Source organism: Armigeres subalbatus, unplaced genomic scaffold, assembly GCF_024139115.2.
Source record: "Armigeres subalbatus isolate Guangzhou_Male unplaced genomic scaffold, GZ_Asu_2 Contig152, whole genome shotgun sequence".
Taxonomy (NCBI): Eukaryota; Metazoa; Arthropoda; class Insecta; order Diptera; family Culicidae; genus Armigeres; species Armigeres subalbatus.
The window spans coordinates 345,626-362,514 of NW_026942308.1; the positions used below are offsets into that span (position 1 = coordinate 345,626).

A 16,889-nucleotide genomic window follows, 5' to 3' on the forward strand; every position below is an offset into this window, starting at 1 on the left:
GTCACTCCTATCCGTGGTCACCCATTGCTCAAATGATAACTGATCAATATATTTTCTTCAAACTCAGCGAATAAAGTATTTTCCAATGATGAAGAATCTGGACAATCCGAACAAGATCGTAGATAGCAATTTGATGTTGTATTTTCACACAAAAGACTACCAGTTAACATTTTAATATCCTTTGTTAAATTGATTCTTTTCAAACTATGTAAAATAAGATTAATATTCTCATGGGTTGTGCACACACACATTATGTGTTCCTGAATTGGAAAGAAGCTTACATTGCCTTGGCCGAAGGCTTGCAAATGAGGAAAACCTATTTTAATATTATCGTGAATTTCCTTGAAGCGTGTGTACGCTTCTTTCAAAGTCGTCATCATTAATCGTTTTTGGATTGCTTGACGCTTTCCATCTTTTTTACTGATACATAATCTTTTTGACCAGGCATAGCTCGACTTACTTCATCCTCTTCAAAATATTGAACTACTATTTCTTTTGTCTCATCTGTTAATGCAGTACTAGACCTAGTATTTTTGGTTGAAAGACAGTTATTCTTCAATTGTTTTGCCTCTTTTACTGTATTTCTATTGGTTTTGAACTCATCAATGGCATCCTGAATAGACCACGAACTTGGCAGCATCGACAAAATCAATAATTTTTCTTTCCTTGTCGTGGCTGCATTCGAGAACCTTTCCTTCATATTTATAATTACCTCATCGTAGTCTGTATTTTCCACATCATCAGGTCCTAATTTGAAGAGGTTTCTTCGTACAGCTTCGTTTATTTCACGGTATTTTTTCTCCGGGTAATAAACGTAGTCCATCTTACTCCATTTAATCAGAGTCACTTTTATCCCAGCTATGCCCTCGTTAAAGCGTTCGATGTTGACCTTTTGGATACACTCATCTTCCGATTGATTTGTTGAAACAGATTTCGCTGATGGTACGGTGGCAAGGCTCTCAGCACTTAATACTTCTGGTAATTCCTCAGTTGTTGTCGATACATCTGGCAATTCCTCAGTTGCTGTCGTTTTCGAACTTCCTGCGCTCTGCTCAACCGATGATATACAGATTGCTCTTTTGTCAACGTTTAGACGGCAGGATTTTGCAGCTTTTGTCTTAAAAATAACATTTCTGATATGTTTCTATCAACGTTATTATCAACAGGTTTCAACACTATTAAAAGAATTTTTCGCCAGTCACGTGCAATGAAAATTATGACACTATCAATACTTTTGATCACAACACTGGATCGTGTCTAAGTTTCTTATAGATGCTATGAATAATTAAATCAAAATATCATGAAAACAACTTGTTTAAATCACGTCCCTTAACAATAAAATCTGCATCAAACTGCAATTCTCGAAATAACTTACACAGAAATTTTTTTTTTGTTTACTAAATGTGAAAATTGTGAAATGTTTGAAATGTCATAACTTTTTTGTTTATTAGTTTACCATCACCAAATTTTTATGGTAGATAGCTAATATAATGGACCGTTTTCCCTTCGAAAAAAGATAGGGTTTTGAGATATTTGAGTTTTTGTGACAAAAATGATATTTTTAAAGGCAAAAATTTTTTTACTGTGCACATTTTCTTAAGAATCGCCATTTAGTTGTCTAACTTTGCTGAAAAAATCATAACAATCGAAATTCGGTTTTTGCTGTGCAGCAAATATTTTTGAACCATTTTCACATACACCCTTTTGAAAAGTTAGTCGTGACTCAATATGAAGATTTGATATCGAAAAATGACGATTTAGATGAAATTGAAAAACTGTGCAGAGTTTCAAATATTTTCGAAATGGTCGTTCAGGATCGACTGACATGCCCCCGTGGAATGCCTCAACTGTTAGGATCTGGGGAAAATATGACTATGTATTTGCCATCTCCACGTATTCAGAATGCGTTCAATCGATTTTAATATTGTTGATCTAAACCTTCTATAGGAGCGGGTTATATTCCTATTTTTTCTTTCCAATAGTTCAAAAAGTCATCTAAAGGTCCACTCAAATTATAATCCAAAACTTCCATTCGATGTAACCCTTTTTCCCCATCATTCACCATTTATCGCATATCGTGATGATCCGTTCCTTATATTCTCAACAACATCACAAGGCAAGACGCACATTTCTCCAAGAATCAAAAGCTACCCCTCCTACGCGAATTACTCAAATTTTACGACCGACAAACAACACATCAATTTAGACATGGAATAATCGAGGCTTGAACCATCCCCTAGTAACGAGTATAAGTGCAGTCAATAACAATGTTTATTTGGGTATGGTATCGCATCCTGTACGACCACACCCGGTCATTTCGCTGTTATCGACCTTAACCGGCTGCCAATCATGTTTCACCTGTGTGCGTAACAATCCAGTTGATTAATTTTCAATTGGGTAGGTATGTTGCAGTGGTCTAGAAAATCCTCCATTTGGCTTAAAACACTATATTCGAGCCCACAGAAGCCGATATTTTTGTAGAAAGCTGAATTGTGAAAACAAAAGTGATTTTGTCAATACATTGGAACGCATTATCCTATCGAACTAATTTCAAATACCATAAAGTAGACCAAATTGTACTTCAACTTTAACTAAATTTATAAAATTTCAACGTTTTTTTCATTTCTCACGATTTTTGTTTGTTCTGACCAAAATTTATTCTGAATTTCCATGAAAAGAATTAGAAATTTTCACAAAAAATATTTTGAATTTTCACGGGAATTTCTTCTAAATTTCTTAGAGAAATTCTTTCTAATTTCTTAGGAAATGGTCTGGACTTTCCAACGTAATACATATGATCACAATCAATGGAAAGTATTTTTTGATTTCCCAAGAAAAATTCTTCGAAATTGCAAGATTTGGAAAATTGTTCAGAATTTTCAAGTGAAATTTTTCAAATTTTCTGTTTGACATTTCTCAGAATTTTCACATGAAATTCTTTCTAATTTTGCGTGAGAAGTTCTCAGAAATGTCCATAGCATACTCATAAAATTTGTCAATGACGACCATCTACAATATGACAAAAAGTACGTCACTGCAGAAACCTATTTTGTAAGTTAAGATAAAACTTAAATACGTCCTACACGTGCCTGGGAACGGGAACGCTGACAACAATAATACGCTCTTTACAAATGTTTGCACCACTGTGCCGAAACGTTATGACTCAAAGAAAATTCGACGTACGTAAACGGAAGAAAACCCACAAGGCACATGTATCTACATTTACGATAAGATAGCTGATTTTGATTGTGCTTATGTTCATTTTGTTTACAATTTGATGCATTGAACACATTCTTGCAATTTTTTTTGTCTATCTTCTTGAACATTTAAAAAAATATCCAATGGTGTAATAGTTTAGACCAGCCAGGTGAATTGACCAACCAAAACAAAAATTTTAATGTCAACCAATTCAACTATTCAACTAGATATCTTGTCTTCTGATTGAACTGAGCTGGTTTTCTCAATTTATTCATACAATTAATTCCAGTTTTCGTGAGATGATTAGAAAATTTTAAAAATAATTTTATTTAGAAAAACTTTTACGATGCTTACATAACACTATGTTCAATCAATTATTCAAACAGCGTTCCTCATAATCGGGCGATCAAGTTATTTTCCATACTCTCTCATACTCCGATTTGCATTTTATTTTCTCATTGCATCCAACCAAGCAGCAACAAATGTCCGCTTCTTCAATTTTTTCCTGTGTCATTCCATTTCAAACCGTTCGGTGAATGAAAGCAGCGACAGTCGGCAAAAGCGTCCAGCCAGTCGGTCGCCTAATTATGGCACCCTTCTGCACTTCCTTTTCGTTCTTACCTTCCTCCGTTAGGCTTACAACTCAATTACTTGCCCTGTCTCTACTGAATGGACGACCTGCTAGGTTACTCCTATCATCTATCAGGCCGCTTCCTGGAATATGGTGGTCGGTGGATACCCATTTCATTAATAGCCGGTCATCGTCGACGACGACGGCGATGTCGTTGTTGTCGGCAATGACGACGTCCCGGCGCGAGTTTTCCAGCATAACTCAGAGCCAAATTAAATTGTGCCTTCCTTGGTTTTCTTTTTTCCTTTTCCAGCTGGCCGAGTAGAACTCATCGGGTGTGTGCCGTCTACCTACCCCCTACTACCGCGGGTAGAGTGGCGGTTGACTGGACATAAAAATTGAACCTGAGCCAACTGCACTCATCCTCTTCCGCTTGGCGGGACACGTCAAGGATCGTCTAGCACCAGCAAACGCATCGCTATGCCAGCCGAATCCAAAGTAGCGGATGCGGCGCCAGCCACCAATCCGAGCACACCGAAAAAGAAACCAGCAGCTTCCTCCGGCAAGGCGGCGCTCGCCAAAGTCACAGTCCTCGATGGCTCGATATTAGAAGTCACGATCGACGTAAGCGTCATTTGTTTTCAAATTTGAATTCACTTAATCACAATATTTGTTTTTGCATTTCAGCGTAAAGCACGTGGCCGCGATTTATTGAATTCAGTCTGCGCTGGATTAAACATCATCGAAAAAGATTACTTCGGTCTAACATACGTCACGGCGGCAGATCCCCGGGTATGGCTGGATCTCGAACGACCAGTAGCAAAATTCTTCCGCTCCGACCCATGGGACATGAATTTCGAAGTCAAATTCTACCCTCCGGAGCCGGCACAGCTCCAGGAGGACATCACCCGCTACCACTTGTGCCTGCAAGTTCGAAACGACATTCTCGAGGGCCGACTACCGTGCTCGTTTGTGACGCATGCCCTGCTGGGATCTTATCTGGTGCAATCGGAACTGGGCGACTACGATGCTGACGAGATGAAGGATCGTTCATATCTGAAGGAGTTCAAAATAGCGCCGAACCAGACGCCCGAACTGCTGGACAAAGTTATGGATTTGCACAAAACGCATAAGTACGACGATTGTTGGCGGCGCTGTGAGGGAAGCGAACGAAAATTAATGTATGACGCTTTAATCGATTTTCAGGAGTCAAACGCCTGCGGAAGCCGAATTACACTACCTGGAGAATGCGAAAAAGCTGGCAATGTACGGAGTTGACCTACATCCTGCCAAAGACTCCGAAGGAGTTGATATCATGCTGGGGGTATGCGCGTCCGGATTGCTGGTATACAGGGACAAGTAAGTTCGATTATCGTAGTACGTAATTAAGTATAAGTTTTAATTCTCATAGATCACTACTTAAGAGGTGACAAAACGCGAACAATCCCATGCTAGATGAATTTATTGAAAATTTCGCTTATAAATTTAAATTTATAAAAACCTATCTTATTATTCACTATTATATTGTAGGCTCCGAATTAATCGCTTCGCATGGCCCAAAATTCTTAAAATCTCCTACAAACGCAACAACTTCTACATCAAAATTCGACCGGGCGAATTCGAGCAGTACGAATCGACCATCGGTTTCAAGCTGGAGAACCACCGGGCCGCCAAGAAACTGTGGAAGGCCTGCGTTGAGCATCACACCTTCTTCCGGTTGATGACGCCGGAACCTTCCTCTAAGTCGGGCCTGTTTCCTCGGTTGGGCTCTAAGTTCCGCTACTCGGGTCGAACGCACTATGAAACCCGCAAGACGCCAGTCGATCGACCAGCTCCGGACTTCAAGCGTAGTCTCACCGGAAAGCGGTTGTCCAGTAGAAGCATGGATGGTAAGATATCTTGGAAGAGTTAGTGTTTTCGAAGTTATTCTGATTTGATCGTCATTTTGTAGCCCTCGGACAGCAAGAAAAGGAGCGAACCGCCTTCAAGGATCCGAACAAGGACGGTAACAAACGCCACACCATGTCACATCCACCGGATCACATTCCAGATCTGGAATCGCCAACACGTGGCTCTCGAAGTCCCATCAAAAAGGAGAAGAAGGAACGCGTGAGTACCGAAAAAAAACCGAAACATGCTTTTTACTGAAACTGATCACAAACCTCCGTTGAGAATATCTCCCCATGTTACTCTCGTTTCACACTAGAAATCCTTGTATTTTAACCGAAAATAATCACTAAAAGGCTTGAAACCAAAAGTTGACTTCTATCTTCCTATCTATTTCTATCTTCTCTATTGGTTACCGGTATATCATATTCGATTTTATCATCAGTATCTCATCTCAGCTCTTCAATTCAGTTCATGTTTCATTATGGTTGCGGGACTCATATATGTACACAGGGTACCTCATTCTGGGTAGTCCTTCGTATATATTAATCAACTAATCCGTATATATTTATAACCTGTTTATGTACTCTTTTACCACGGTCAAATTCGTTTGGATCATCGACGTAACGCCAATTTTACACATTAACAACATCCATCGACATATTCTAACACTCAACTACAATCTACAAACAACAACAACAACACCATCCTCATCATCAACACGTACACAATTGCCCCTGCAACCGCAGTTGAAGCGCGAGTCTAGTACCGGAACAGCTTCGGCGTCGTCTCAGAGCTCGCTCGAGGGTGACTACGATATCGCTGCGTCGTCATCCAACGTTGTTCCGAGCCAGGTTATGATAACACCCACGTTTACTAATCGAAAATCATCAGCTTTCCCTCTTTTTCAACTTCTATTAGTTTTCCAGAGAATAAAAAAACCTAGCTATTAGCGTTGATATCAGTTGTTTATCAGTCTAGACTTCTTTGAAACTTATTATTTTGAGTTAAGTTTATTCTTTCTTGTGGCAGTTGCGTGTATTTAATTCAAGACAACAAGCGTATGCAACTAAAAGTATAATATAACTATATTATATGTCAGAACTAAACTTTTGTTTTCACAAAAGTTTGAATCAAGCCTATCGCTTCCCGAAGCTCTACCGCTGCTTGGCTGTCTTTTTTCAAAAGAATTACAACAAAAACAATCTTTTAAGTGTGGTGTAAAAATTGAAAATATGGGCTATTTATTATGGCCAATTTCTGTACCAATTCTAACAATGAATAGTATCCTAACTTTTATATTCTATATGCCATTATAGTTTTTGCCTTGGTTTATATTTTATTTTTTTATTTTTGCATGATACTCATACCCGTAGATTTCTTATAGAAATTTTCATCAAGTAGAACGTAGTTTACTGATCCCATCAATGATTCCCAAATGATGTTGATAAATGTGTATTCATACATATATCGTGGATATATTTACTCGAAATGTTTTAATAATTATCCCAAAAAAAACTGTCGAATGTCAATGTATACCACATAGGTATGTAGTTTTCATTTTAAATGTTTTGAATTTCCTTAGATTCGTTTCTTTCTTTTGTCAATATTATCTATGTTGTGCTACTACTTTTTAGTTTGAGACTATTTCAATTGTTAAAAACCTTGTCTATCAAAATTGCTAATTTTTAGATATTTATAACAACCGTTAACTAACCGTTATATTAGGCTTTTATTGTATACATAGGTAGAACGGGAAAAATATTGTTTCCCTCTTCCGTTGTTTTGGGCATCTTAAAATATGTAATATAAAATTTGCATTTAAACAAAAAAAAAGTATTGATTTCGTCGATTTCACGATCAACATTGAACAACTTTTAAACTGTTAATTTAAGATGTTTGATGTCTTTTGATGTAATGCGTTTCATGATAAATCCTTCCATAAGTGGATGAATATTTTCTTTCCATCAGAAAAATAAATAGAAAATTGGTTTCTGTACCAAAGTTGTAGAGTTAGGCAACATGTCAAACTTTGTGGAACATCCCGTAACGCTATTGGCGCTATCTATTAAAGGTAACGGAATATGAGCGTTATCCCCTTAATCATGGAATCGTGGAAAACTTTTTTTTCAAAGATTTCAATAGAAAGCAATTAACTTTGAGAAGAATGCTAGAACAAAAGTTATTTGGCATGGAATTTTTACAAAAAACAAAAACAAAAAAAAGTTTTTGATTATTAATCAATAGTCGCTTGATTGTTTTCAATAGTATCTCATTTTTTACACAAAGTGTGCCAAAAATGCTTTTTGTTGTTAAAATAATTCGATGATTGGAAGGTGCAACATTTCATAGAGCTCTATACAGCTAACATGGCATAATAGGACAACCCCATATAAAGGAGCGGTTAAACCTACCAAAAGGGTAATTTTCTATTTGGAAGTGTAAAACGTAATGAATATACAGTTTATAACCTATATTTTTATAATCAGGACGGTTTTGATTTTTTAGATTTTTTAGGAAGGGGGGCGTTCAAACTGGCTCCTCCTAGAAATGACATTTTTACGTATTTGGATAAACGGGCAGTTTTGCCATATTTTCGCCTTAAAAGTAACATATTTATACAGGGTGTTTGTTTCCTGAGTGTGCATATTTTGGGGGCAGTTAGGGCACCCCAAGACATTAAAAAATGCCCATGGAACATGGGTTCGGAAATCACTGCTAAGTGAGTTATTCATAATTCTATATTTTTATTTAAGCTAAAAAGTTTATTAATGTAACTCATTAATCTTTAGTTATAGTTAGTCTGGTTTAGTACACAGAACGAAAGCCTGAAGTCTCAGCTTTTTGAGCTTCTTTGACCTTATGTTGATTAAAGTACAATTAAGTACAATAATTTTGCAAACTATCAAAAAAGTGTCAGAAAAAACTTGCTTTTTTCAGGTTATTTGGTGTTTTTCTTATCTTTCCATTCAATGTTATGAGAAACTTTTTTCTACAAAACATTACTATGCTTCATCTTTACCAAAGTGTCCTTTGGTGCAACTCTGTCCGATTTGTAGTTTTGTCATAATCATCAATTTTAAATTGTTCAAAAAATTCATCGAACGCCAAATTTCATCGCTGTTTTCTGTGAAACGTTGATTGGCAACCCTATCCATTCGGGCGTTCGTTCTAAGCACGTGGTACGATCGTGTGCACACAAATGATGGATGCTATTCATGCCGTACAGAAAGGAGGATAAAAAACAATGATCAGCTGGAAAAAATAACGGGAGAGAGTAACAATTGGTATTCTTCTGTATGAGTCGCATCGCACGTCCCAAAGGAATCCCGGAGGATTCTTGAGGAATCCCGGAGGATTCTTAGGGAATCCCGGAGAATTCTTAGGGAATCCCGAAAGATTCTTAAGGAATCCCGGAGGATTCTTAGGGAATCCCGGAGGATTCTTAGGGAATGCCGGAGGAGTCTTAGGGAATCCCGGAGGATTCTTAGGGAATCCAGGAGAATTCTTAGGGAAGTATGTTTTGTTTTGCAAAGACTAGAGTGAACAAATGAACAGCGAACCGAGAAGGTCCAAATGAACAGTGTCAAATAGAACTGGCACTTTCTCTCGATGTATCGTTTCAAATAGTTTTTCATTCTGCGAAAACAGAATTTTCTGCGAATGCCTTCATGACCTAATTGGCCCTGACGAAAGCCGGGAAACAAAATGTGGGCCGGGTGATGCTTTTTTATTTCACCCGGCAAGGAATATAGGACGTCACTTTTAAAATGCTTATTAAAGCGTTAAGACATATTTTAGCCGTAAATTGTACAACTTTTTGGATTAGACATTTAATTTACTTTTATATAGGAAAGTTGAATTATTTTGATTTAAAAATCATGTGTAGATGAGGAGCCTAACATGTAGTTTTTCAAAATTCTAACCCAATGTATTTAAAAGTTTTCAACATATCACTGTTAATAACATTTTAAAAGCATTTTAAAATGTACTTCCTATACTTCACCATGTTGAAAAACAGTGATTTCACGTACACGTCCGTCGCCACTAGATGGCAACAGCGCGGCTGCGTGAAAGCGAATTCGTCGTGGTAGCTACGTGCGATTCTCCGCCGCGCACGTGAAGGGACCACCCACTTTATCCCACCACTACATCGTCGCATTAAACCTTCACTTTGCAGAGCATACTCTTTGTGTAGTCTTCCGTGATTATCAACCGTGGACACCGACAAAACCGTCATCGGATCATATAAATGTTGATCCTCACGTTGTAATCACTTTAACCACTCATTGTCTCCGATACTAATCTGCATCACACGATGGCTGGTTCGGGTTCTTCTCGCAGGAACTCTTCAACTGGATTCCGGCCCAAACAGTCAGCATGCATCATTGTCTCCCTCTTCCGATGAACCAGCTTATAGTCATACTTTAGCTGCTTTAGCATCCACCTTCCGACCACCGGTAATATTTGCTTCCTCACCATACTCTTCTTAACAGCCTCACAATCAGTCACAATTATTACGTGGCGGCCCAACACGTACTTTCGAAGGCGTTCTACTGACTCTACTACGGCTAACGCTTCCAACTCGTAGCTATAATTCTGTTGCTCCGTTGGTGACGTTTTACGACTAAAGTAACTAATTGTAATTGGTGAAAGCAATCGTCCATTATCTGTATCAGTATACCCGACAAACCGTGAGAATAAGCATCTGTGTGCAGTTCGATTGCTGTCTCCGGGTCATACATCACTATCACTGATCGGCTCATCAATACGACTTTGAGTTTATCAAAAGCTAATTGCTGGCCAACGTCGCACTGGAACTCAGCGTCCTTTTCAGTTAGTCATGTAAGTGGTTCGGCTATGATACTGAACTCTCTCACCAAGGGTCTGAAGTAGTTCACTAAACCCAGAAACTTACGAACATTCAACAAACTAGATGGAATTGGAAAGTCTTTGACCGCACACATTTTCTCGAGGTCTGGTTTTATTTCAACTTCATATCGTGGCCCAAAAAGTTCACTTGGCTATTGAGAAATTGCGTTTTCTCAAGATTCACTGTCAGCCCATTCTCCATCACTTCATCGATATTCGCTGCTCCAAATGTAACACCGTCTAGGTACCGTGACCTGCCCTAATTCCGCGCATCGCCTAATATCGTGGTTTTCATAAAAAAAATCAGAACCTGGCTATCATGGGCATCACATTATTTGGTGAAATGTTCAAACATAATATGTTTGAACATTTCACCAAATAATACGATGTCCATGATAGCCAGGTTCTGATTTTTTGATGAAAACCACGGTATTAAGCGATGCGCGGAATTAGGGCAGGTCACGGTATGCTACGAATCTTTTTCGTCGAAGTGGTGCAATCGTGCAATAATTATTACAGCAACAGTTCGCTAACTGGGCGCGTTTTAACTGGACTGTTTTTTAACTGGGCGTTCGCTAACTGAGCCATAGCCCAGTTAAAAAGCAGTTATCCGTCAAAAAACAACAACAAAGACTCGGTGACGAGGGGACTCTGAATGGTATATTTTTTAAGCTTCATGTAAAACACGATTACAACAATGCATCGCGAATTCCCTCGTCAGCCCAGTTAAAAAGCGGCGTTCGTTAACTGGGCTGGTGTTTTAGCCCACACTGAAAATAATCTACACGCGTTTTTAATGTTCTTGTTCACGTGAATCGAACGTGTATCCTCAACAAACAATTTCACTAGCAATCCACGTTGGAATTATAACAAACTTTAGTAATTTGATACCACTAGACAAAACTGTATAATTTAACGTGTTTTGAACATGGATGTCATCGAGACCGATTTGAAGGAGTATTAAAATGTCGCTCGGCAGCATCAGAAGACTTCTCATACATAAATACACATCTATAGAAAGTTTCAAAACTCAACCGAATCTGAATTGAATAAACGGGATATTTATCGGTAAACTTGTTTTGTGAATGAACGAAAGGGTAAGTTTATAATCAAGTGATTCTCTTTCTTCGGGTTCGTTTAAAATTTCAATTAATTTCACAGATGCTTCCGTATATATTAATATTACGAAGGACCATAACGTGTGTAACGCAGTATGGAAAAATGAATGTGAAGCATATTATTAATCAATTTAATGAAGAGCATACTATGAACTAAACGCATGAAAGCATTATGTGATTCGCAAACAAATTCAAAAATCATAGCCATCATCAACGGTATTGTGGAGCAACGCGAACGAATCATGTTTTTGTATCGCGGATACTTTTCAATGCTTAATATTTGGCTAACCAGAGATAATTTCAATAAAAACTACAATGTAATAATCTTGTTTTATTATAGACGTTAATAATATGATGCTGTTTTTACACTAATTGAAGACAAAAATTGAAGGTTTTCAAAAAACACAAAGACTACAGGTGTTAAACACTACGAATGCTATAGATTTCCATAAACAACTCTTTGAATTTCAACGTGTTTTGCACTTGTATTCATAATGCAGTTCATATCTATCAAGAGTTCTTTGTTTTGACATTTGAGACTGGTTTTACACGTTACAATCACTTGTATCTCAATTAGTGAAGATTCATGTGTAAAACCAGTAGCACGGACGTGTAGACTATTTTCAGTGCAGTTAGCGAACGGTTGCTGTACTACATTAATCATACGCTGGAAACCTGCGCTGGCGTTGGACACAGTGTTGGGAAATGTACATTAAAAAAAATCTGATTATGCGAATATTTACATTTTATCCAGTCAAATTTCATGCACCAAACAAGCCGAAACAGTTTGCAAAAAAAAAATGTACGCGACATCGTGACATTATTTTTTTCGATGAAGCAAACTGTTTGTTTGCTGCTACGTTATAGTCGTGCCGGCGTGCGGTAAGCATTTGCATGAGATTTTTTGTTTCGGCTCGTGCGCAGCGCAAACAGCACAGAATCGAGTTTAATTACATGTGGCGCAAAGCCTAGAAGGAGTGCTATCCGTAGGTACTGATTTATTTGTTCTTATCTCTAAAATGAGCGAGGAGTAATGAAATGAATATTTCCCACCAAAAACGGTTATACGGTGTGAAATTATTGTACGAAAACATTAATTGTGGGGAGAGAAAATAAAAAAACCATGAGCTGACCGTCGTCTGCTTGGCGTGGCTGCTGCTGCGGCTGCCGTGGTTTTGTTTTTATTTTTTTGCATGGAAGAATGAATGGTAAAAAGAAATGTCAACCATTCCCGTCCCTGGTTGGACAAACGATTTGTGTCAAAATTTTAGCGCAATCCGCCCGTACCGAACCGGGATATTGAATTTATTCGCGTTATGGAATTTTTTTTCCATTGTGCGAGGGCTCACATTGCCCGTACGGGATCTCTCTTCGGGAATTTTCTCAATTCTAACACTTCCCTATTCTTTGATAGAACGTATATCGTCCCGATCAAGAATGTCCCGACCGATAATCACTGAATTTGCCTGCACTTTGTTTTACACTACAAGCACTTCCAAATACGCGAGGAGAAGTGGATGAACGCTGTCATCAGACGAAAAGTAGAATCACTGAAATTTAACACGGCAAGGCATAGCCAATGGAATTGAAAATAATTTTAAAAATTACAAACAGAAATTTTTTTGAAAATGATTTAGGGGAACAGACGGCTTTGGCAGGTTTTGCAGGGTTGTTACAACTACGCGGATTTCGCGATTTTCGCGGATTTGGCGCGGATTTTCATAGTGATTTTAGGGTTTCGCGCGGATTTAGTTTAAGGTGAAAATTTAACAAATAAAATACTAGATCTAGGAACGAAAATGTAAAAAGAAATTAAGTCTATCTGGGCTTTATTTTTATTAGCAAATGTTGTTGAGAACAAAACTTACGTTTGAAGGCTGTTAACCTTTCCTCCACCTTTATCCAAGCCCTTCTTAAATGCATTACACTCTTAGGCATTCTTTAAACAAAGCGGGGCACCATTTGTTGTCATTTTTAATCCATTCTATAACATGACGCACACAAAATATGTCTGTTGAAGGACATGAACATCTATTTTCTGATTATTTCTTTTACGATGAACCACTTTTTAATTTTTTCGTCAGGAATTCTTATATTGTGTTGGAACATTTTATATTGCATTCATTGATTGCCGAAAAGTGTGCTCAATCAAGGGATTTATAATGTTATGTAACCGAGAAGCTCTTGGAGCTCAGCAAGAGAGCTCTTTGCACCTTCACTGGTCTAATAACCGGACACTGCCCGAATGATATCTGTCGTTTCTGTAACATGGAACTTGAAACCTCGGAGCATCTGCTTTGCAGTTGTGATGCATTGTACAAGGGTAGATCTAAATTATATAAAATCGATAAAATCGATTCCCGGAAGGTTAAGTGATTCAGCAGAAAGTTGTTCAAAAATTAGAAGATGATTCTCAAAAGTTATTTCTGGAGGATTTTTCGCGATATTTTCGGATAACTCCGCTAGTATTTGTATAGGATTACCAACAGACCTTATGAAGATCCTTGCATTAATTCCTTGTAAATAAATTTCTAAATTACAGTATTTGAAATTCGAATAATTATAATGTATTTTTTTAAAGAAAATCCGCGGAATTTCTTGGAGCGGTGACAGCAGGAATGATTTAAAAAATACCCAAGAATGCCGCCTTGAATATACAAAAAAATCAGGAAGGTTATAAAGATGATCACAGGAATTTCTGTAAAAAGTCCTCAAAAATAACACCGGGAGTTTTGGGAAGTAAACAATCAATTTCTACAACAATTTCTGAAGCGATTCTCGCAGGAAATCATAAAGGGATTTCTGTAGTAGGCGCTGAAGATTTTCCCCAAATGAATTTCAGCAAAATTTCCCAGGGGAACTCTAGTAAGAACTCTAGGAAGAATTTCCGCAGACAATTTTGGAGCAGTTCCAAGAGCAGTTGGATTTTTGTCAACATTTGTTGGAAAATTTCCACTAGGATTCCCGGAGGATAAATCACAGGAATTTTTAGGTTGAACCTGCGCACTAGGGTGGCTCAAAAAACACTTTTTCAATTTTTTGATGGGCCACCCTCTTATTCGGTTCTATTTGATGCCCTCATGCTCTGGACAAAATTTCAGCCAAATCGGTTAACGTTTGGGCGGTGCTAAACTCGTTGGAAGTTTATATGGAAAAATGTATGCAGAAACATCCAAAAATAGTGATTTGCAGTTGGACGGAACAATTTACGATCAAGAACAATGATACTCATTCAGTTCTTGTAGAATTAAATACATAATGTTATGCCGAAAACCGCGAGAAGATTAGAGTTCATTAGGCAAAGATATTAGCATTTTACTGGAGTGTTGTAGGGGTGAATTTATTTCTTTTCAAAGGTAAAAGAAACGAAATTTGCTCAAACCCCACTTCAGAGAAATGCTAATAACTTAGCCGGGCAAACTCTAATCTTCTCGTGGTTTTCTGCATAACATTCTGTATTAAATTCTTTAAGATCTGAATGAGTATCATAGGTCTTCTTCGTAAGTTGTACCGTTCAACTGCTATTCACTGTTTTTGAATGTTTCTGGATACATTTGTCCATATAAACTTCCAACGAGTTTAGCATAGCCCTACCGTTGACCGATTTGGCTGAAATTTTGTCCAGAGCATTATGGCATAAACTAGAACCGAATAAGAGCGCAATCACAAAATTGAAAACTTTTTCCTATACTAATTTGAGCCACCCTACTGCGCACATATGTTGAATTTCTGCAGCAAATATTCTTGGAGATATTAGCGGAAATTCCATGAAAAATAATTTTAAAAAATGGCGAATATTTCATTAAAGTGTTGTTGGAATTTCTGCATGAACTACTAGAGAAACTTGTAACAAGAATTGAATGAGAAATAACGCACTAATTTTTGATGGGGTTTATGACAATTTTAATGGTAAATTCCGAAAGAAGTTTCTGCTGAAATTTATGAAAATATTCCTCTGGATTTTCCGAAAAAAAATTGCAACGGAGCTTGAGCAATTATGTTAGATTTTGTATTATTTGTTTCTTGATACGAATTCAAATAATTGTTTTACGCAAGTTTTGCTTGTGATCAATAATTACAACAAGATTGCATTATTTATTACTTCAGAAGAAGTTACGGTTTTTGGAGATTTCTTATTATTTGCCTAGTTTATCTATAATCAATTATGATCAAATACGGCCTAATCATTCTTTGTATATCAGTGCATCTTGTGCCGAATGGTATAAAGCTCGATCAACAAAAAATCCACTAACAATAACAGAACGAAACATGCTAAAATCATCATCTCATCTAAAAAGCAATGCTCATTGAAATAGTTTTGGCTTCAGTACTTCTAGTGATGAATAGGGCCCTCTAGAAGGGTATTATGAACCGATTTTCTTTAAACCGTCTAAGACGAATTAAGTACTGTCCATTTAATTCCACTAGTTAATTTTCGTAATCTTTGCAGATACGTATTTCGACCACAACTGTGTGGTCGTCTTCAGTGTCTTGTACTTGACTCGACTTGTCGAGTCAAGTACAAGACACTGAAGACGACCACACAGTTGTGGTCGAAATACGTATCTGCAAAGATTACGAAAATTAACTAGTGGAATTAAATGGACAGTACTTAATTCGTCTTAGACGGTTTAATACATTCCACTAAAAGAGCTTAATATATTTTTCGATTTTCTTTGCCTTATTTTTAATTTGGAATAAACATATGTAAAGTTGCAGTTTAAAATTATATTTGAAATCAGTAATATTATAGAAAAGAACTTTAATAGAAGATGATCAGTAAATTGTGATAAGAAAATTGATATTTCACGTGTGTTTGCTCAGAATTTAATCGTGGATCGCGCGGATTTGGCGCGGAATGGATTTCATGTTGCGCGGAAATGGCGCGGATTTGATTTTAGTCGGCGCGGATTTAGCGCGGAAAATATTTCAGGATCTCCGTAACAACCCTGGTTTTGTTCTATTATTGGCAGGGGGGTTTTTGCCGACCGAATTTTATGAAATTTGGTCACAATATTCTTTGATATGCAAAGAATGTTTGGGCCAAATTTGAGCATAATCAGTCATAAAAAAAACCCTGCCAATAATAGAACAAAACCTGCCAAAGCCGTCATTAGAAATTCAATACAGATTAAAAGTAGTACCATCTCCGGAATCAGCTTTTTTTTTGGTAATTTAGGGTCCTGGGGAAACTTCAGGCAATTTGGAGGTGATTCAGGGGTGGCGCAAAGGCAATTTATGTT

At 37.5% G+C, this 16,889-nt stretch overlaps 2 protein-coding genes across 5 annotated transcripts in view; both read left to right on the forward strand.

The window, feature by feature from the left end:
* The window catches only part of LOC134202921 (lipoate-protein ligase A-like), a 285,600-nt gene that overhangs the window by 42,839 nt on the left and 225,872 nt on the right, over positions 1 to 16,889 (forward strand). The window lies entirely within an intron of this gene.
* LOC134202912 (protein 4.1 homolog) overlaps positions 4,083 to 16,889 on the forward strand; it is a 31,264-nt gene continuing 18,457 nt past the window's right edge. For 2 of the 4 annotated variants that reach the window (XM_062677920.1, XM_062677923.1), the window contains exons 1-6: positions 4,083 to 4,393; positions 4,457 to 4,902; positions 4,976 to 5,128; positions 5,300 to 5,658; positions 5,721 to 5,878; positions 6,406 to 6,510. In XM_062677920.1, coding sequence (XP_062533904.1) covers positions 4,250 to 4,393; positions 4,457 to 4,902; positions 4,976 to 5,128; positions 5,300 to 5,658; positions 5,721 to 5,878; positions 6,406 to 6,510 — 1,365 coding nt within the window. In that variant the 5' untranslated portion in view covers positions 4,083 to 4,249. The remainder of the gene's footprint in view (positions 4,394 to 4,456; positions 4,903 to 4,975; positions 5,129 to 5,299; positions 5,659 to 5,720; positions 5,879 to 6,405; positions 6,511 to 16,889) is intronic. The other 2 variants (XM_062677921.1, XM_062677924.1) reach the window with 1 other exon arrangement.